Source organism: Polyodon spathula, chromosome 4 (genome assembly GCF_017654505.1).
Source record: "Polyodon spathula isolate WHYD16114869_AA chromosome 4, ASM1765450v1, whole genome shotgun sequence".
NCBI classification, from domain to species: domain Eukaryota; kingdom Metazoa; phylum Chordata; class Actinopteri; order Acipenseriformes; family Polyodontidae; genus Polyodon; species Polyodon spathula.
Window position 1 is genome coordinate 94281065 of NC_054537.1, and position 23293 is coordinate 94304357.

At 39.1% G+C, this 23293-nt stretch overlaps 2 protein-coding genes across 2 annotated transcripts in view; one reads left to right on the forward strand and one right to left on the reverse strand.

Annotated features, from left to right (window-relative positions):
- bop1 (BOP1 ribosomal biogenesis factor) overlaps positions 1-23293 on the forward strand; it is an 80356-nt gene that overhangs the window by 16435 nt on the left and 40628 nt on the right. The gene's annotated exons all lie outside the window — the stretch shown is intronic.
- scxa (scleraxis bHLH transcription factor a) lies at positions 16469-23003 on the reverse strand. The gene is made up of 2 exons (XM_041249154.1): positions 22145-23003; positions 16469-16616 (listed from the first exon to the last, which is right to left on the reverse strand). The coding sequence occupies exons 1-2, from the start codon at positions 22664-22666 to the stop codon at positions 16578-16580; spliced, it is 561 nt and encodes a 186-aa protein (XP_041105088.1). The 5' UTR covers positions 22667-23003; the 3' UTR covers positions 16469-16577.

The window sequence follows — 23293 nt, forward strand, 5'->3', positions numbered from 1 at the left end:
ACACATCCACTACACCACACATCCATACACTACACCACATCACATATACACATCCACTAAACCACATCACATATACACTACACCACATCACATATACACATCCACTACACCACACATCCATACACTACACCACATCACATATACACATTCACTACACCACACACATATCGTATCATATCACACCACACGTACACATGCACTGCACCACACGTACGCAGCACCGCACGTACGCAGCACCGCACGTACACGTACGCAGCACCGCACGTACACGTACACCGCACCACACGGACACTACGCTGCACCACACTATCTCAGAAAAAACGTAGAAATAAGCCTTGCACAATCAATCGATACTTCCAAGTGGTTTTGTTTTCAGGTTTAATTTATTATTGTTATTATTGTTGTTGTTGTATATTTTTTTACTGTAACTAACGTTAATGTTTCAATTGCCATTATCCCCTTATTTTAATTACTTTTATTTTTACCACAACGAAACCAAAACTGTTGGAAACGGTTGGAAAAGTGTTTATTATCATTTTGTCCATCTTATGATAGACACATTTTTGTTTTTTCAGTTCATCTATAAATGTAACGCAGCAAGATCACATGGCCGAGCAGTAATAATTATGCAAGGCTAGGGGTGAATCCCGTGCCCAAGATCAATCAGTTAAGTGGATTTTATTGAACTAAAGGCTATTTTGGACGTGACCTTTTTGTTTCCAATTTAGGGCCCTGCATTCACTGCTTTGTCACTGGTTATAGTAAGTTTTTATATATATATATATATATATATAGATATATATAGATATATATATATATTATATATAATATATATATATATTTTTTTTTTGTGTAGTTTGTTTTTCAATAGACTTTTTCATTTGCTACTCAATGGTATTTAACTTGGCTTCAGGTGAAGACACAGCTGCTTTTGATGGAAATGCATTACTCAAAGCTACCCAGTCCAGAAGTTGCTGTTTGTTAAACTGAACACATTTCTGTGCAGCATCCTATGTGTAATGCTGGTGGGTGGGTGGTACAGTAATGTGTATGGGTAAAGCTCAAGGTGATGGCTAGTTTGGTTATGTGGTGCATTGGCAAGGACCAAAAGGTATGTAAAGCTAACCAAAAGCTTAGTTAAATGAGTATGATACATTCCTATGCCAGATCCACATCGAAAAAAAAACTTATTTTAGTAAATGCTGTACAGTGTTTTGTTTTTGTTTTTTTAGATATTTTGTGAAGAGGGAATTCTATAGATTTATCGAATTAAAAAAAGATGTGGAGTTTTCAACAAATACGATGATTTAAAATGTTAGGCACACAAGTCCCTCCATGTTTGCATGCATGTTTGTTTATTTGTAAAACCTGGCAGTGTGACTGCATGACTGGGAAAGCTCCAGGTGGTTGGATAATGCGGAACAGATGGGATTCGCAACGATCACAATTTCCAGCGCTGGCCGTCTGCAATAAAAGCGTGTATTTTCACAGTTCCGCAGACACCCTTGTGCTCAAGCTCTCCAAGGGTAATGAGAGCGGATGAGACCGCAGCGCTATGCTTTGTGTTTTTATTAAAGGCTGAGATTGACAGCAGGGGAACATTTTCCAGTATTCAAATCCAGACCTAGTTGAAGAGGACGGATCGCTCTGAGTTTATCCTGCCAGCTGCTGGCTGGCCTGAAACATACTGCAACAGGAACATTAAAGATACATTTAGAAATGTAAAGCACATGGCATTTATACAGCTGGCTACTTCCTCATTTTAGCAATCGGAGTAGATAGAAATGCACAGGTATTAATGTAAACATTGTGAAACATGTTTAAACAGGGGTATGATTTTGATAATCTTCATAAATACTGGACTGGTACAACTCCACTCGCTGGCATTAGAAATGGGGCTTTGTTTTATTTATTTATTTGTGTATTGAACATTTACAGAGCCTTAAACTGTTACACAGGATTGTTGACCCTCATGCAACTGTCATAAGAGAATAATAATAATAATAGTAGTAGTAATAATAATACTTCCTAATGTGGGACAAGTACAGCACCCCTGGATTAGTCATAATATATAACTGGGGCTTCTGTTTTTGGTTTTTATTAATTTCATTTTTGGTGCTTATTTTTTAGCTATTTTGTGTAAATGTGTTGGTTCTTTGGGGTTTTCATTTTGGGAGGGGGGTGCTTTTTATACACTGTATGAAATTATTGTTTTCAGTTACTTTCCAAAATGCTTCTGAGTATTTTTCTGTTACAATATGTATGGTAAGTTGACAGTACTTACACTCTTAAGTTATACCTTCTTTCCTTTGCTGTTTTCCACAGTGAAATCCTTATGGTCACGGGCACATTCTTCTAGAGTTTTTGTGTGTCTAGGGATTTTTTTTTTTACATTTTGCCACTTTTAAATTCTCACTAACTAGTATAGCTTTAAATCATGCGAACAAGCCTTCTAATTGCAATCTTGTTTTAAATCTCGCAAGCTGAGTATCCAATAGAAATGTGCCAGTCAGTCAGTAGTTGGGGAGGGTTTAAAGTATTCAGAACAAATCAATGGTAGATACAAGTCAGGAAGGAGGGACATTTGCCCAACTGGGAAAGCAGTTTATTAAAAACAAAAATCGGAAGCACTACATATAATCAAGATAATCTCCAATATAATATTTGGAAATAGTCACCCCATTATTAAAGCAACCTCCAGCAGGATGGGATGAGATTGAAAACAGTGTTAATGCTGTCTACAGATGATTCCCTTCCTGACCCTTCAGTACATTCCTGCTGGCCAGGTGGATCCCTGGGATTTGAGTGCCGGATGCTGTCTGCTGTATGGAAACGTTTCATAACCATGGTCCACATGGATCACTTGTCTCAACCTTGTTTCTCTCTACTTGTCCCTTTTCACATCTGGCAGTTTATTTCTTTTTTTTTGTTTAACTGTTTGAGTCAGTGGAATTGTCCATATAGAGTTACGGGTAAACTGCAGCAGGAGCACTTTGCACAATGCAGTACACCAATAACCTAAGTGTGTATAGAAGCATTGTCTGCAGTTGCATTTTGTAACTTATCTGCTGTATGTTGACACACTCGTTTAAAGCTAACATGCCCTGCCTGCAGTGTTAGCTGGCTCGGGGATTGGCCCCAATGATGATGGGGAATGGTAGCTTCTCTTGAGCTGTGCCTGTTTCTTGAACGAGAAGAAAACCTTATCAGATTCCAGCTGGATTGGGGCCTGCTGCTGCTCTAATGCGTCTTCTGCCAGCAGGTGTCCCTGTTGAGCAGTGTTGAATAAAGTGAAGCAGAACCATGTTAAACAATTGCAAAAAGGCACAGTCAGAGTTGAGATCAGAATTGTATTCAATGTTTAAATCTGATGCATTGAAATGTATCTTCCATGCCCAAACAAGTCATCCCTTTTTTTTTTTTTTTTTTTTAACAAAATATTGATTTCCCTCCAAACTATATTCTTCTCTGTTTTCTCTTGGCCCTATATTCCCCAGCAAGGAAGTTTTTATATGTACATATCTTCCCTATGTGTGAGTCCTGGTTAGTAGGGATGTAGATCAGTTTAAATCCTAGGCCCAGGTACAGTACTTCCTTGAAGCCTGTCCCTGTGTGACCCATTGTGGTGAAAGTAAAGGTGATACTAATGTAGGAGGGGGGGGGGGGGGAGAAGTGGGGCACATTTTAGTTGGGCTACCCTTCATTCATATATAGTACATGCCAAGAAAATAAAGGGGGGAATCCAACATGATTACGAGTTACGCTGGCATTCCCATGCATTCTTGTGAAAAGTGACCATGGCACCAAGCCCCTTTTTTTAATCAGAACCAAATGGATCCGCAGAATACTTTAAAAACTTGATTTTCTTTTTCTTCTATGCTCTGCCCAGTGCCTCCTATTTATTTCTCCCCTTTGCTGTATGTTTTCCATATTAAGTTAATTCTGGAATGTGTATTCCTACCTGCAGGACGGAAGTGATTGAAGCTCCTGTTTCATAGGTGATCAGTGTTTATTCAAATAATAACAGCCCCAGCTATGTCTGCAGAGTTATACTTGTTGCAGTGAGCCAGGTCCTGTATCTCGGTAATGGAGGAAAAAAAGGACTTTCTGCCGAGCAGCACTGAAAAAACCGCGGCCAGCCCTGACTGGCTACTGAAACTCTGTTAAAGTGAGAGTAGCTGGTAAGAGTCTAGGAAGCAGAGAGTTGCGCCAGTCCTGAAACCATCATTTTTAAAATATCTGCTTCTGATTACATTTTGCTAGACCTGTTTTGTTCATTGAAAAGCGGACTGGATCCTTATTTAAGATTCAGAACAGGCGCCGTTTTCTCAGGGGCTTTATTTCTTTTTCCAACCAGATTTTTTGGTTTAAAATTGTTTTACCAAAAGAAAAAAAAAAAAAAAAAAAAAAAAAAAAACGATTAATATATTTTGAATTACAGCAGGCTGACTGGGTATGGTTTTTTTTTTATGTATGCCTACCCTTTTTAAGACAGTGGTTTTGTTCCTTATTCTATTGGATTAAACCTGCACCAGTTTTATCAAATTAAAATAACTAAGAACACGAGCAGTGTTCAATTTCAAGTTTAAAACTCTTTTTGAAAGTTCAGTGGAATACACATGGTTCCATATTGCATCATGGCTTGCCAACGCATTTCATCCACACGTTTACCAGGGATCCGTCTGGGTATACATTTTCACTTGAGTTTTGCTACCAGCAAAAGTCAATTAGACAACAAAAGACTAAATTCTAGATTCATCTACAGTACCAACAAGTAGCCATAAAGAACAAAAGCTCTTCTGTTATTTTCAGTCAATGCAAATACTTCCTTAGTATATATGGATAGATTCCATTTCTATCAAGAGCTATTCTGTATATAGGGCTAGATTTAGCTTAGTCTAATTTAGATTAGAAGCTTACTCCGTTGGATTAGATTTATTTACAGTTTGAATTGCAAAAATAATAGCTTGTTTATGTGCCAGTTTATATATATTGTAATGCAATACACCTAATTTTATGCTATACAATGAAATCATCACTAGAAGAGGAATTGCTGGGAGATTTGCTTTTTTCCTAACCAGGGCTTGCCTCTCGTTGCTCTGCTCCAAGGACCATGACTGAAGCTGTTTTAATTTTTTTGGCTATCAATTGAGAATAAACTGCAACAATTTGCTAATTTAGAGCTTCCATTCCCAAATACAAAGGTTTGCATTCGGTCCGGTTTGAAGGCATACTGTGAGTGAAATCGATAGGCTGATAAAATGGACAGGTCAGTAGTAAATGATTTGGAATGTTGGCCTGTCATGCGTCGGCCGTCAGCAGGAAATCCCTTTTTAATAGTGTATTTAGGAGAGCGGAGTTGTGTTTTTTTAAGCCAGGGAATGTTGATTCAGAATATTTGTCATGAGGGGGTGGATGAATCGCGTGCTGCTTGTACTGTGCAGACACGTCCTCGCTGTGATGCAAGGGTCCCTTGCAGGTGTGTGTGGGGGGAGCTGGAGCAGGGGGCTGCCAGACTAGCCACCTGTCGTTTTGGTGGTTTTTTAGGACTTCCTTTCATCCGGTCTTCGTACTGCTCCCAGTCGACCCAGCGTGTGTCCCACCAGAGCCCTGATTGAAACCAACTGGATGGGAAGGATGCCATGAGCACCGCCACTCACAGGAGAGGCTTCAGAGAGGGGGAGAGGCTCGGACCCCAGGCTCGGGAGCCACTGTAAAGAGCCAAAATATAGTGGATTAATATACAGTATATAATAAATGGCAATTAAAACTAATATTGGTAATATTGATGCTCTATACTTTGACTAGTGTTATTACTTGTTGTGTGTTCATTCAGTTAATTGATGGAATGCTGTTAATTGACAGAATACTGTTAACTGACTTAACACTGTTGCACTCTGACAGTGTGGATTAGCAGAGCATGGAGCTGCAATAGTTTTTCTCCTCTGTTAAAATATAGTGTCCTGTCTGCGAAAGCTTCAGGGCATCATTAGACTTTTAATTTTCAATAAATAATGGCTTCTCCGAATGATATACCGGATGGCTGGCCAGGTGGAATATCATTTAAATTTGGACAGCCAGAGCTTTCCACATTCGTGTGAGTGGGTTAGCCCTCATGTACACGTTTTGAATCCCAAATTATGCATATAGAGTTTAAACTACAGTGTAATACATAAAAGTCAATCGTAATGTGTACACGCTTGCAGTATGTGTACAAATGGATGGTTAAAGGTGTGGAATTGACAGTAATACTATCGGGGAAAACTTGTTCCAAGAGTATTGAAGCGGAACCTGTTGGAATCCCATCAGGCAAATTGAGACTCAGGACTGAAACCCAGTCACATAAATCATAGACAGTGAAATACAGTGGACAGTGCAGGGCTCGCAAAATTTTGGTAATGGTACTTGCCCTTTGGGCAGTCCATTGTAGACATTTGGTTGTCCAAAAAAAATGTCAAGTTGCCCATAATTGACCTATGAACTGTGATTTGTACAAAGTACACTGTACTCAATAAGGTACAGTATCTCAGGGTTAATATACTTTTTCAATATCAAAATTCCATACTTTTTCTAGACTTCCATTTGTTTTTCCCAGACTTGTGTTTGTTAGTTTCTACTAGTTTTTCGATCGTTATCCACACTGGCAGGCAGCCGCAGAGCGTTATAGCTTTATGATCCAGAGCAGAAGTTGCTCCTGGTTTTCTAAAAGTATTTGTCAGAATCTGGAGGTTCATATCTAGCAAGAGACAAAGCAGGTATGCAAAAGAGAAGTAAGATGTCCAATATTTGAGAAGTATTGAGAATTATTTACAAAAAGAATATACAAAGTTGTATACTGCAAGTATACTTGTCAAAATAGGATAGTGTAATGGTACCAATAGTATACTAAAACTAGACAATTTTGGCACAGGTTTACTTACAGTATACTACTTTTTTGTAAGGGATAATATTGGATTGTGATCCAAACTTTGTCATACTCTCTGTTAAATGTTGAACACTATGGGAGGTGAGAAATAACAAAAATGAAATAACAAGCATGCACAAATTATAAATTAAAATGTGCAAGTGTTGTATATTAAGCATATAAGTCAAATACTTACAGTACACCCTCGCTATAACAACCCTGTTTGAGTCCAAAGCCTTTTGTTCGCTACAGTAAAAGGACAATCCAAAACGAACAATATAAGATGCTGGAGTAAGATAAGGAAGTCACCTTGGATAAAGGCATTAGCGAAGTTATTAATAATATTAGTACTGTTTTATTCTTTGCTTTTCTTTATTATTACAGCATGTCACTACTAGCACTAATAATAATAATAATAATAATGAGATTGTGAATAAAAGTAGAATTACAGGTACAGTACCTATTTGTGGCTGCATCCAGTATTCTGGCTATATCCTATTCATTGAAGAACACAGTACAACACCACCACCCCCCCTCAAAAAAAAAAGTTGCTTAGAGCTGTAATAGCCAACATCAGCAGCAGTTTGATTTTTTTTGTTAAATCAGTATTTTATTTGTATAATGAAGAGCTGTAGCGAGGGTGTAAATGGTTTATCTACACTCGACTGATGGTTTGGGCCCGATACTGTTGCTGCACTCAGTACTGTAAATTACAAGCAAGCACCATACATTTAAAATTAATAAAAAAATACCGGTACATTTTATTAATCACATTAAAGAAATTTAAAAAAAGCAACGTTAACATGCTACGTGCTAAATCAGAGTCATGATAATAACTATCGCATTCCATTTTTTTTTTTTTTCCTGGGTTGGGAAATAACGTTAACGATTTAATAACAAGAAGTAACAAGAAGATAACAAAATGTGAATCTTGGTGAGCAGAGTACTGTAGCTTGTAATTCTACTCTGTAACTTCGTTTAAAAAAAATCATAGCCTTCAATATAAAAGTACATTCTTTGGCTGTCGTAGTGTCCATTTACCCCCCCCCCCCCCTTCCCCCCCGAGCAGACAGTCATGTGACACCAGTGCGCTGACTAGATAGGACGCTTGAGTTGTCAGGGGTGTTACACGGGGCAGTCCTCGCAGGATTTGGCCACAAGCACTGTGTACGTCCACGCCGAAATCACTCCAGCATTACCAATGAAACACACTGATCCCTCTAAACGTGTTTTACCGGGATGACCTGTGAGCGGAATCTCGATTGAGAAACCGCTGTTTGATTAAAGCACAGAATGTTGTCTTGTTACGGTATAAAAAAAAATCGGAGTGCCCGTTGGGCAAGCAGCCAAAAAAAACACGTTGTCCGACAGATTATTGTGGTTGTCCCGGAATGTCTGGTTAGTGATTTTGCGAGCCCTGCAGTGTGTGTGTTTTTTCTTTTTTTCTTTTTTTTTTTAAACTTCTGATTATGCTGTTGACTCACAAAGCATTTATCTTTGTGATCACTGTTGTACCAGAGAAAGATTTATTTGTGATCATCTGTTTGTTGGTTGGTTTCTGCTATTCAATCCTGTATACAAACGCCTGACCTGTGGCCGGTGCTGATTGCATACGCAGACACACCCTGTGGCCGGTGCTGATTGCATACGCAGGCACACCCTGTGGCCGGTGCTGATTGCATACGCAGGCACACCCTGTGGCCGGTGCTGATTGCTACGCAGGCACACCCTGTGGCCGGTGCTGATTGCATACGCAGGCACACCCTGTGGCCGGTGCTGATTGCATACGCAGGCACACCCTGTGGCCGGTGCTGATTGCATACGCAGGCACACCCTGTGGCCGGTGCTGATTGCATACGCAGGCACACCCTGTGGCCGGTGCTGATTGCATACGCAGGCACACCCTGTGGCCGGTGCTGATTGCATACGCAGGCACACCCTGTGGCCGGTGCTGACTGCATACGCAGGCACACCCTGTGGCCGGTGCTGACTGCATACGCAGGCACACCCTGTGGCCGGTGCTGACTGCATACGCAGGCACACCCTGTGGCCGGTGCTGATTGCATACGCAGGCACACCCTGTGGCCGGTGCTGACTGCATACGCAGGCACACCCTGTGGCCGGTGCTGACTGCATACGCAGGCACACCCTGTGGCCGGTGCTGATTGCATACGCAGGCACACCCTGTGGCCGGTGCTGATTGCATATGCAGACACACACCTGCTCCAGACTCGGTGACCATGTCCCTCACTGTGTTGACCAGCGACGGCTCCGTGGTGCGGTGTGACAGAACGGTTAACTACCACTACTTTTTTTTTTTTTTTTAACTGAAGGCCGTTGACAGTTGCTTTTCCTAGGAATGAAATCCGTTGCTGGGGGACGTGGTTAAAACTGCTCCTTTGCCACCTGCACCACAGACCCCAGTGACTGTACTATACAGCGGGGGGAGAGAGACAGAGAGAGAGAGACACTAACCTTAAATATACAGGGACTAGAACGATAGTGCAGCTAAAGTAGGCATTCACTGACTTAAGCATTTCATGTTAATGTATCCTATTTCTTTTACGGTTGTTTTTTGATTGTGGGTTACAAAGGCTACATCACAGCGATGGTTTTAGCAGTACCATACTCACTACAGCGATACTGGCTGTCCATGTGCTAAATCAGTTCAGTTAGTAAGTTTAAAAATAGGTTGCAAGAAGCCAGTAAAAAGCTGTACTGTACTGTATGTGCTGCTCAATGAATAAATCGCTAAATGCTGTATGTGGCCAAGGGTAGTTGAGGCACCTGAAGACTAGTCTGACAAGTGGTCATATTGATAGTGTTAACAAAAATAGCCAGCACGGAATACAAGAACTCCATATGAACAGAAGTTTTTTATTTTTAATTTTTAATTTAACCAATTAAAATAATCAGCTTATTTAATTTAATAAATGTGGGAACATGTCAATGTTCATAAATTGAACCTTAAGATATTTTTGGTGAAACTACAGAAGCCCAGTTTTAACTGCCAGTGGAATGTGGTATGCGAGTGAAATCAGAGATGTTTTCTGCTTGCCCGTCCTTTTTTAGGACTGTTTGTTGATTTGCATGTTTTTAATTTTTTTTTTTTTATATAAAATCGTAACCTTAATCAATTATATTATGGTATGACTGTATTACAAGCTAAGCTTACAGAAAGTTTCTGTATGGAGCAGAATCTGTCCACAGATGCCTTTGTTGTGTTAACCTCAGATCCACTGGCTTGTGGCGTGACGGGTTTTCATTTTGAATAACTTGGTAAATTCAGCCTACAGTTTAGAGTTTTGCATGTTTGGAAGATATTGTGCGATAAAAAGGAAAAAGTGGTTTAAACGGTCAAATTATATTGTTCACAGTTCAGAGAAATTACATTGGGCAAGATATATTAGCAACTGAAACCAGATGTCCTGAAGTATAAGGCCTGCTGCTCTTTTCTTGTGACGTTACACACTTCACTGAGGTGATATCTCACCAAACAGCTTTCAGCGTCTGCTTTGAAACCTGACAGGGTTGCTCGACTGTCTCTGTCTGCATACATTCACTTGAACAGTTATTATAGTCACATGAGCACAGAAGCTTGCAGTGGGAAAGTGATTCCCTGCGAGCCACCGAGAAGTATATACTATACGTGAGGACCCCATGAAGTTATTTGTAAATCATGAAAGGTTCACATAGTGCAACATGTAAAAGAAAATAAAACGAAATGCAAATATAAAACGAAATAAAACGAAAAATCATTATAAACCGAACATAGAATTACATTTTTTAATTGGGAGGGTTACACAAAAAAATACTTTAAAATCAATACTTACAGTCATAGTTGTCAAGGCTCAGCCGATACATAGAAGGGAAAGGGAAGCTGTGACTAGCACTTACCATGATGTATAATTTGGAGCGAATTGGGAATTGAAATTGTGATGGAAGAGAAGACGTTTGTATCTAAAATGCCTAAACCACACATAACAATTAAACAACGCTGCAAAGAATTGCCCCAGATCTTGGCCAACTGTTTAATCCATTGGAGGTAGCCACTCGGGCATCAGTAGATAAATATGTTGAAGGAATGTATTGTGAACGTGAGACTGCTGAGGGAAGTGGTAATACATTATTTTATGTTGTGGTTCATGAAACTAAGCGACAGTGTGACAGACGGCTCTGTAGATATTATTACCATACTGTTTGGGCTCGGGTGCCAGGATGCCAGCTTATTCAATACCGTGATTTCTTGTCTCGTGTACCCTTTGATTTTCGTTGACTGTGAATGTTTGTTGTAAGTGACAGACGACGAACCATGACAAAAGGAACCGTAGAGTTCTGCTGTATGCTTGTGTTTAATTCTTAGTTTGAATATTTGTGCTAGATTGGAGCTTTTTATGAATACATGAGTAAAATATCCTTATTTTCTTTCAGTAACCTGCTTTTTGAGTTAATGCTGGATTGTACAACATTGTGAAATAAGCATTTTTTTGTGTTTGTTTATCTAATAATCATTCTTTTGTTCATGCTGATATGATTTTCATTGTGCAGTAAGTATTTTTGTTTTATTGTATTTTTGTAGAGGGCATGTGCAGTATTTACTGTAAATAGCCAGCTAATTAAAAATAGAGGCGGACTGAACATGTCTTACTGTTACTGCCGCTAATGAGAAATGATGGTAACTAAATTACACCGTGTAACAATTTTTTTTTTTTTTTGGTTCCTGGGTATTAAGTGTTATTTCCTAATTGCTTATGCCTCAAAAGTATAGAAAATGTCTATTATTCTCCACAAACTTTGCTTTTGTGACCAGGACAGTGATATTTTGAAATTTACCTATTTTCCAGAACATTCCAGATAGATTCAGTGCTGAGTAAACTTGGAGTAACTTCTAGAACTTTCTAGATCTTTCCAGTAATATAAATAGTAGTATAAATACAGCGGCCTTAAGCCCACCAGTTCAGTTTAGTTCCAGCTGCCTAAGTGGATACATATCTGCATTTTTCTGAGATGGCATCAAGAGGCTGCAATGGTGGCATTCCTGATGGGTCTCCAAGGCGGTTTTACCAAGTTTCCCTGCTATCTTTGCCTTTGGGACAGCAGGGACACCAAGGCGCACTACCACAGGCGGGACTGGCCACAGCGGACCGAGTTCTCTGTGGGGAGGAACAACGTCAAGTGGGAGCCACTGGTGGACCCCCGGAAGGTGCTGATGCCACCACTGCACATCAAAACTTATGAAACAATTTGTCAGAGCTCTAGATAAGGAATCGGCAGCCTTCAAGTACCTTCAAGACTTCTTCCCTAAGCTGTCTGAGGCAAAGGTCAAAGTCTGTGTCTTCGTTCGACCACAGATAAAGAAGATCCTGGAGTGTAATGAATTCCCCAAGAAACTCACAAGTAAGGAGAAAGCGGCTTGGAACAGCTTTGTCGCAGTGGTTCGGGGCTTCCTGGGCAATCACAAGGCCGAAAACTATGTGGAGCTGGTTGAGACTCTGGTGAAGAACTACGGCACAATGGGTTGTAGGATGTCCCTCAAAGTCCATATCCTTGATGCTCATCTTGATAAATTCAAGGAGAACATGGGAGCGTACTTGGAGAAGCAAGGCGAGCGCTTCCACCAGGATATACTGGACTTTGAACGCCGCTACCAAGGACAGTATAACGAGAACATGATGGGAGACTACATTTGGGGGCCGATTCGTGAAAGTGATTTACAGTATAATCGTAAATCTCGAAAAACTGCTCACTTCTAAATCTTTTGTAATCATTTTTGTATTACTTTAGTATAAATACCTGTTAATTTGGATTCATATGTTGTTTTTTTCTGGCTTTATATGAACGAAAAGACCGTTTTCTCATTGGAAGTAGGTAAATTTCAAAATATCACTGTCCTGGTCACAAAAGCAAAGTTTTGGGGGAATAATAGCCATTTTCTATACTTTTGAGGCATAAGCAATTAGGAAATAACACTTACTACCCAGGAACAAAAATTATGTTACATAGGTCCATTTGTCAAAATAATAATAACAAAAAAGGTAACGTTCAATAAAAAAATGTATATAGTTAAAACATGATGTGTACTTTTGTTTTTATTTATATATAGCTGTTTTGAGTTATTTTATTAATCTGTAAAATGAAATGTGTGAAGAATAAAAGAAATTATGAAAAATAAAAAGAATTTCACAGGGCTTTAGGTATAATCCACAGTTTAGGATAATCAAGATGAGGCAGTGGTATGTTAACAGTGGGAGATAGATGCTCCCATGAAACACACTGCTGAGGTTGTTTATTTTAGCAACAGAGGTGTCCTTGGAGTGCTGCATCCATAAGTAGGTGCTTCCTAGTCTATGTAGCAAATAGCATTTTATCTAAGGAACATCTGGCTCCCAAAGGATGTATATATCTTTCAGTGGATACTAAATAAATGTAGACTAAAAGAAATTTGAAAGATTGTAAATAGAAAGATGTATAACATCCACTGCAACTTCTCTAAAACGTTTCTATAAATGTTTATAGAAATACAAATTTATTGCAAGCACTTGCAGGTACTCCACAGCAGCTTCTTCATTCCCTTTCTAAAGAATATCTTTGTGTTTGTGTGAGAGAGGAAGAAGGGGGGGGGGGGGGGGGGTCTGACAGGGGGTGAAGGAAGAGAAGCAGTCCTGTAGTGAGACACTAGAATAGAGAGAATCGGCAAGCATTGTAATCCGACACGGAGAGGCTGTGAGCGAGCTCCCACGAGAGAGTGAGGAATTCCAGAGGTACGACAGCTTCCTCTTTAACCAGACAGACAGTTAGGAGACAGGCAGAGTGCCATGGCTGTACCTGCAGATCTGATCTGGACTGCAGATTCGCACAGCTGGCTGTTTTAAAGGTTAACGTGTAAGCACTGCTGCTGTTGGAACTCTCTCCTGATTGCTAGCAGTTTTTATAATTTTAGGATGTGGTCACACACACACACACACACACACACACACACCCCCCCCCCCCTTTTCCCAGTCATCCTCCATATCACATGGTACCCTTTGTACACATCTCATTAGCTAACGTCTCGCTGTCTTGACTCCTAATCTGCCACTTCTCACAGAGTCTGTTTCTGGGAACCGTAATGGTGACTTATACCCTGTATCCCGTTACCAAAAAAAAAAAAAGTCGTTTATGAAGATTTGCATTTTCAACAGAGCAAAATCAAAGCCTATTTGTAATTACTGGCACTGTAAAATCGAATTAGAATTAAACCGATTTAAGGTCTCGGTTTCAAATGGACTACTCCGGTGGTCAGAGAAGGGGTGCCCTGACATGTGTTCCGAGTTGGATATGTCATGGAGAAGGTTGGGAAAAGTGGGATTTGTTTTGCTTGAGGAGGATAGTGTTCATAAAGGATCCGACTAGCTCAGCTCAAATTGCACTTGCTTAATCGGCATGTCTAATTCACACCAGATATTTTATTGACGAGTAGGGGGGAGTCTACTGCAGAAAGCACGAATTAATATTTATAGCAGTCAGAGAATGACCTTTTCACCACGTCTTTGCTACTGGGGCAAGCGTTTTGACAGTGTGGCACAGGTGAGCACTACTCTTGTTACCATCATAAATTCTGATTTGTAAAACCGTGCATAAAGTCCCTGGATTCAAAACGACACAGTAGACTTTTCTATGCCAAGGTGAAACCAATGTTGCTGGTACTGTACCTGGCTGTCCGGTGTTGTTGATACTGTACCAGGCAGTCTGGTGTTGCTGGGTACTGTACCAGGCAGTCCGGTGTTGCTGGGTACTGTACCAGGCAGTCCGGTGTGGCTGGGTACTGTACCAGGCAGTCCGGTGTTGCTGGGTACTGTACCAGGCAGTCCGGTGTTGCTGGTACTGTACCAGGCAGTCCGGTGTTGCTGGGTACTGTACCAGGCAGTCTGGTGTTGCTGGGTACTGTACCAGGCAGTCCGGTGTTGCTGGGTACTGTACCAGGCAGTCTGGTGTTGCTGGGTACTGTACCAGGCAGTCCGGTGTTGCTGGGTACTGTACCAGGCAGTCCGGTGTTGCTGGGTACTGTACCAGGCAGTCTGGTGTTGCTGGGTACTGTACCAGGCAGTCCGGTGTTGCTGGGTACTGTACCAGGCAGTCCGGTGTTGCTGGGTACTGTACCAGGCAGTCCGGTGTTGCTGGGTACTGTACCAGGCAGTCCGGTGTTGCTGGGTACTGTACCAGGCAGTCCGGTGTTGCTAGGTAATGTACCAGGCAGTGTAAAAGATGGTCTGTTGGTTGGAGGTGAGATGCAGTCGGTTCGGTAATATGACTAGCATTGAGAGGCAGAATGACCTCCTCCTTGTTCGTAGCTTTTCTTATTTTCTTATACCAAAAATCATTTAAAAAAAAAAAATGCATGAATGAAAGAATATCTGTATTTACAAACAGACAATATAATCCTGAAAAATACATGTGTTGCAACATATAATCTAAATTTTAAATTGGTCTTAAATGTATCATACAATACGTACTTGCTGCTGGTTTTTCTGTACACTGAAGCATTTGCATTTTTCATGTGTTAAAACACAACAACTGGGTTGACAGATTTTAATTATGAGAACAAAACTGCATTACATAATGCTACATCGTTTTTAATGTATTGTCACAGAGGATAAGGGCCTCAAAACTGAAAAAGCAAGGAACATACTTTTTTTTTTTTTTTTTAAATGCTATCGCTAGAATGGGTAAGGGGAAGAAAAAAAATACTCCTGGAGTATTTGTATATAAATGTCATTTTATTTTTTCAACAAAATATTTACGATTTATTATGTAACATCAATTACACGAAAATCCAGCATGTATTGATTTAGAAAAGGCAAGGCACAAACACAAAGGTTTTAAAGTATAGCAAAAGGGTTGTCCTGTTTCTCGAAGCATCTTTTATACAAGTGCAAAAGCTTATGGAATGCATGTGTCATATCAAGGTCCAGAAATAACTTGGCTCCTAATGTCTGGCAAGTAAAAGGTTAACAGCGAGTTCTTGTATGGAAATGTGTTCTCAATTAATTCTCTGTTTACGGCACCCGCACCACATTGGCAGAAAGGAGAGATAAATCCACGAAGAGCTCCAGTCACGTTGGGTCCGTTTTGTTATTCTTGAACCCCTGGTCCCATGTTTATGCTTTTAAAGCATGGAGTCTTTGTCCTCCTTCTTTATCGGGACCTTTCAGCCTTCGAAGTTGCACATGAGACCCTTGTGTGTCTGGCAGCAAGTGTCAGTAGCAGGTAAGGCTTCTGTGCTGCTGTAGCTTTTAAGTGTCATTCTTTACTGGTCCAGATATGTGGAGGGATCAAGCTTCAGTGCTGTCCTGTTTCAGGGTATAGGTGTGAAGTTGAATCCGTACCTCTTGTGTAAGGCGTATTCCATGCAGGGAGATCCATCCAAAAGCTACACGGATAAAATTCCCAGTAAGGAAGGGAATCCTGTCTTATACAGCTGGTTTTATTTTTAGTTTTATGCATTATTATTATTATTATTATTATTATTATTATTTATTATTATTATTATTATTAATGTTGTTGTTGTTATTATTATTTATTATTATTATTATTATTATTATTATTATTATTATTATTATTATTATTATCAGTTCACATACACAAGTTTTTGTCATGTGATCATTATTTTCTTAATTTGTTTTACTGTTTACTATTAACTTCGTAAGGCTGTTTTTCTGTCTCTATCTTTGCTCTGAAAAAAAAGAGAAGAAAATATTAGTTATAAAACACTTTGTTCAAAAGCATAGCACAGAAAAAAACAAAACCAAAAAAACAACCCAGTGGTACAGTGTGGTGCAGTACTATGTTTCAAGCGAGTGAGCAGCATTGTACAACATCACTTCATATAGGCCTGGCCATTTTCAGATCAGATGTTCTTGTAGCATTTAAACAATAATTATTTTGTAACAGGTTATTTTTTATTGTTTTAGATGTTTTGATTTGTTTTGTCGTTCAAGGTTTTATTTTTTTCTAGTAAATTAAATTAAATGGACAATTTGGATGTAGAAATGTGAATGTTGGTACTAGTCTCTAGGTTTGTTAGGAGGGATTTGTACAGCTTTGGAGCGTTCGTTAAATTGATCCTGTAAAACATATTCCTACTTAATTGAATGCAGTTCAGAAAGTCATGAAAGGGTGCAGGACTACACTTTGAGTTTATAACCCTGAAACACACTGTACATCTCTTAGTGAGACATGTGGATACACTCAGACCAGGTCAATAGATGGTTATTATTATTATTATTATTATTATTATTTTATTTTTTTTTTATTTTTTATTATTATTATTATTATTATTATTATTATTAATAATAATAATAATAATAATTAGGATTTTTGTTTTTTTAATAAAACAGTAACACTCTTGTTATACTGTGCCTGTCGGTTTTAAATGCATTTTTCTCTACGTCTAAGTAAATAAAATAAAACACTTGTTACTGTATTACTACTAATACAGGACATGTGAACATTACAGAAAAGCATGACTAGATATAAACCACAATAGCAGCCTTCAGCAGTTGCCTGTTTTATCAGTATGAAGCTCAAATCTCGGCTTTGTTGATAAATGAAAGAATGTAGACTATACTGTATTTCCTTAAAGTCCAGGGTGTCTGGCCAGGAAGTGCAGCTTGGAAACAGTTGGCCTCACATTTTCCGTTCACACCTTTCGCAGCTCTGTGTACACCTGGCTTGCATTACTCTCATTGCTTTGGTGAGAACGATAGTAATTGGAATGTCATTGTTTCCTTGGCTACAGCATATGATGTAGGTTGCTGTTCCCAGACAAAACATACCCTTCCTTTTTAAACGTTTTGACTGGCTCAGACGGGATCTTAAGATTAGTAAGATTTTGTGAATGGGTACAGTGTTTCTTTCTAATCGTACCTCTTACTGCTGAAGTGTTGAGTTATTCATTCTTTAGATTTTGCTTTATCAGTCCTAAATTTGGTCTAGGTGCTATTTATTTAAATTAATATTTTTTAGTATCCCCCTGAACAAATGTTCACAAAAACTGTACAGAAATTAACTCCAAGTTGTATGTGGTGGTGTTAGTGTGTGTGTGTAAAATCTCTTTGCTGCGACCAATTATTTTGCATTTGACAGTACAGGTCACTGCTGTAGTTTAATAGTACAGCTGCCAAATTAAACTTCACAGCAGTGATTGCTTGCCAAAAAATGTATAGGTTGAGGGAATACAATTTTACACAATGTGTTTTTTCTTTTTACGACTAACCAAATTCATTGCACAATCTGAGCTTAATACCAATTGAAGCTCTTTATTTTTTTCCCCATTTTTAAAAGAGTGGTAAAGCCTTGATGGGATTTTAACTGGAGAGTTCACTCTAGCACAAAGCTCTGTAGGGTTAGTCCTGCCTGACAGACTGGAGGTGTTAGCAGCTTCCTAAGTGACTGCAATGGGGAAACCTGTCAAAGTGTTCTGGCTGTGCTTAGGAGGTTATGACGCTTCCAGGCTGAAACTATCCCGCGGACAAATAAATAACTACCCTGCTTCTAACTTCTGCAGTGAAGACCCTTTCATTCAAGTTGTACAGGCTTTGTGAAACCTTTCCGGGTAAAAACAAAATCATTCACGCCAAGGAAACAAAAGTACATTTTTAAACTATAAGCCTAGTTTTTGTAAAATATTTTTTGACATGCATTCAAGGATGGCCAAAAGGACATCTTCAGCATTCAATGAAATGTGTTTTTTTGAAACATAAAAAAATGTTGGTTAGTTTTACCTATTTTTATAACTTTTAAATTTGATTTAATTTGAAGGTACAGGTATGAACTTATAAACAGTGTTTATTAATGTATTATGACGGTCGAGCTCGAAACTCTTGACTGTGATTAGTCTGAGAGAAAGCATCTGCAGCTGTGTATTAGTCTCTGTGTAAAACCATGTTGTTCATAACTACCACCAGACAGCTGCTCACAAAGACACATATTTTATGTTTATTCAAATGAATATCTATTTCAAACCAGGCACCTAATTGAAAGCCAAACATTTGTTATATTGCATGTGCCACATAGTTTAACAAGCAAAATGACCAATAAGCTAACATATGAATGTATATCTCTCTCTCTCTCTCTCTCTCTCTCTCTCTCTCTCTCTCTCTCTCATATATATATATATATATATATATATATATATATATATATATATATATATATATATATATATATATATATATATATAATTTTTTCTTTGTGTTCTGTACAGTGCCATAGAGCTTGGCATCATCGCACTTTGTTAAAACTTTGCGACTGATTATTAAGAAACTGCTTTGCATCCAGTAAGAGCTCCAGCTAGATTATGATACTGGTAAAATCCAGTATCCCTATCCTCTGAACGTTTGTATTTTGTCTTTGGGGTGCTTGTCGGGTTTAGTAAATTAAGCCCTGATGTTATCTGTGGCTCCTGGCTCCAACAGGCTTTATCCATGACTGATTAGAATTTGAAATCATTTCATAATGCATTATGTCTTCAACGTGAGAGCTCGGCTTCTGTAACCTGTTGGAATAGACCATTAACTGCTTCCATCTGTTGATGATAATAAAAGTAGTAGCATACTAATTACCTCTAGTATAAGAACACAGTCACAGTCAGACTTGAAATCACTCTTTTACAGGATTCTGAGGTGAATTAGCAGTATACACCTTTTCTCAAGGCAGAAATGGGAATGTTTTGTCAAAGTTGTTCAGCCCAGATCCTGCTGACCTCTACCTTTTTTAAATTTTGTACAATTTTTGTCCCCATTTTCCTATGTAATAGGTTTATTACAGCAACACGCATGTGTAAGATCGTGGTCAATGATGATAAGCACATCTCTGCTAATATCCAATTTTAAAAGTAAAATAGTAGTATGAACAGTTTGGGGGAAAAATGGCTCAACTGGTAGTGGAGCAGGAAACAGGTTTGAGTTCCAGTGTTGTCCGTCACTTTCTCATAGGGTTTAATCTCACTTTTTTAATTTTTTTGTGGCGTGTTACTAAACTGGAAGATGCAGGTGTTGTGGCTCAAGGAGGCGAACCCTGTGGTGTCGTTCTATTCAGTTTCTTTGCACTTCTGTATTTGGAAGTAGCATTGCTGCACATTTAAATTGACTGTGTTATTTATGTATTGGGGCGCTCTTTTAAGACACATGCTGTGCTCCAGTATTTTAAACTAGTTGTTTTTCTTTTAAATCCACAACAAGGCAAATCTATTTCAAATGGCACTTTAGCAAAAACAAAGACTTTAATGCTGGATAAAGACCCATTTAATGGTTTATTTTCTCATTTGGTGGTGGGCATGGGGGGAGAAACGCAATGTTCATGGAAATGCTGGCTGTTAACTTTTAACTATTTTTTTATTAGCCTAAAGGTTTATCATCCCTACAAACGTGTATCTCTACACACCTCTGCAGGGGGCAGCCCTTTTTAAGACTTCTTTTCACAGCTTCCGCTATGACAAATTTGAGCAGCTGTTGTGCGTGTTGGGGGGGGAGGGGGGTGTTAGCTTTTTTTATCTTACGTGAAGAAAGGGGATTTAAAAGTCAAAGTGGCATTTCTACAATCCTAATTTATCGCCTCAGGCAGAGAAAAAAAATCATCATTTAAAGAGATTTCTCTAATTCTTTAAAGACCTTGTTTATTTGTTTACGAGCTTATTGGCTTGAATTGCATGGCGTTGATAGTAATAGGTCCTGCTGTAGTTAAATAAGGCTTGCTTTGGGACCTTGTGAAACTGTGCTTATTTCCATTAGCAGTTTACATGGGCTGAATTTACTTTTATTTTGGTTCTTAATTTATCTATTTATTTATTTATTTATTTTAATGTGTGATAGAAAGTGTGTTTGTTTTGAATTTCACATGGAGATAATTAATTATTTACCACATTTAAACACGTTCCTTTATTAACTGAATGCCAAAGAGACCTAATACAATAGGAAGTCTAATTTTATGGTTTTGCACAAACCTGCTACTTAAATTCAAAGGCTGTCAGCTAATTTATTGCACATGAATAAAATCATTTGTGTGTAATAGAATATTTAGGTTCACATCTGTAAGTGAACTTTCCTTGCAATCAAACTAAATAACATCATTGAAATTAAAAATGCCCATTGCAGCAAGTCTTATACTGAGTAACACAATCCATAAACAGAAAACTTATTTCACCTTTTACCCATATTTAAGCTCTTGAGCACATGTTGCTGACAGTGTTATTAATTGGGGGTATCTGCACAGGGTGCTATTTTAAATCTTTCCAGGATGGCTTTGCAGGTACTATAGGGTTTGGAATAAACAGATGGTTTTAAGCATTTTGTGGTCTTGGAAATCTGCGTGCGATTGATTTGTTCATTTTAATTTGTATTTCTGATTTGTATATGTACAAAATGCAGAGAAGTTCTAACAGAAGCTTTTTAACAATCTTAGCTTATTTTCTAGAATGACACCCTTTTAGAAAGAAAAAAAATACTGGGCAGTACTTGATGTGTATTTAAGTGCAATCTGGAATCTATTTCAGCACGGGCTAGAATATGGTCTGTGGCTATGACCTGACCAACTATGCAACGCTCTTATATTTGTCTTCTTTAAACAGCCTTATGGTACATTTTTAAGTTAAAAAATCATTAAATTGTAAGCTTTTAATTAAGTGTTTTTTTTTTTGTTTTTTTTTGTAACTTCTTGTTCAACTGTGCTGTTTAAAATGTGCATATATAACAACCTTATTGTTTATGTAAATTTAAAGATTTAAAAACAAGGGACATCAAGATAAATATAACACTGTTCCACATGATGGCATTTTTTAAATTCACTATTAAATGCAGGTAGGTATCCAAGGCACAGACATTCAGAATATCTTCGCGTGTGTGTGTGTGTGTGTGTGTGTGTGTGTGTGTGTATATATATATATATATAATGTATATATATATATTTGTATCCAAATTTGGTAGCTTGCAGTGTATTAATTTTGTCAACTGTTATTCAAGTAAGGTCTAAAAACATATCTTTATGCTGTCGTCATTTCCAGGTGATGCTAATTTATACTCATTTCTGGTGTATAACATTTTATTAAACAATAAAATAGTTTGGACTGTCTGCCATACGTTAAGATTGATAAAACCTGTCGAAGTGTACTGCAGGCAACCCTTCATGTTCAAAGAGGTTTTTTGTTTAGTTTTTCTCATTGAAATGAAATGCAGTTGATTAGTGGTTTGCAGCAGCAGCACTCACCATTTTCCTCTGGTTGCTGAGACAGAAGGTGCAGATGTGTTTGGGCTGGGAGCCATCGCTGTCCCTGCCGGGGCTGCTGTGCTGGTAGTATGAGGAGGTTGTGTGGCAGGGCTGCCCGTCTCCGCACGCCTCCCCCACCAGCAGCACGTTGCCCAGGTGAGAGATGTAGCTGGAGGCCAGGCGCAGGGTCTCGATCTTGGAGAGCTTGCGGTCGGCGGGCTCTGTGGGGATCATGGTCCTGAGCGCAGTGAAGGCCGTGTTCACGCTGTTGGTGCGGTCTCGCTCACGGGCGTTTGCCGCGTTCCTCTGCCGCGTTTCTCCCACTACAATCTGCTGGGTGACCCTCCGGTTGCCTGATTTCCGTTTGCCTCCCACCTTGATCTCGTAGCCAGGGCCCTCCAGCAGGAAGGACTTGTCGTCGGAGCCCGAGCTCTCGCTGCCACCGTCCTCGTCCTCGGAGAGCATGCTGATCTCAGAGTAGAGGAACCTGCCGGGGGCAGAGCGCAGCATCGCAAAGGACATCTTTATCTTTCTAAACTAGAACCCCTTGCATATACAATATGTTTAATAAATACACCAGTATGTGGTACCGTGTTGTGTGGTTTTTTGGGGTTTTTTTTAAAGGCAAACCCAGTGTTCTATAATTTCAGTTTAATTTGAGTGCACATGATTAATAAGTGAACCTCTTTATCCTTTTTAGTGGTTAAATAATCCCAGTATACTACAAATGTGTGTGTCTGTCCTTTTTGCAGTTTAGAATTTCCTTTTCCAGCTATACACATACACGTGTGCTTTCTGCTGGAGTGCTTCAGTTGGTTTGATTTTTATAGCCAGTGGGAGTGTCTGGTAAGCTCCTCCCCCTTCGATGCATATGCAAATCCCAAGGACTGACTGGCTGAAAGGAGGGACATCAGCTGTGCTGCTGTTGATAGTCATTAACCCTGGAGTGGCTTGCACTGTAGTACTAGAAAAGGGAGCTTTTTAAAGGAGGTGTTTGGTGCAAGTTACAGATTAAGTAGAATAGTAATTTTCTAATATAGTAGCCTTCTCCTTGTCAGTTTTTGCCATAGTATATTTCCAATGTGTTCCCCCCCAGTCACCAAAGCTACCACTTAGATTATATAGTAGGCCAGTAAGCAAGACTCCATC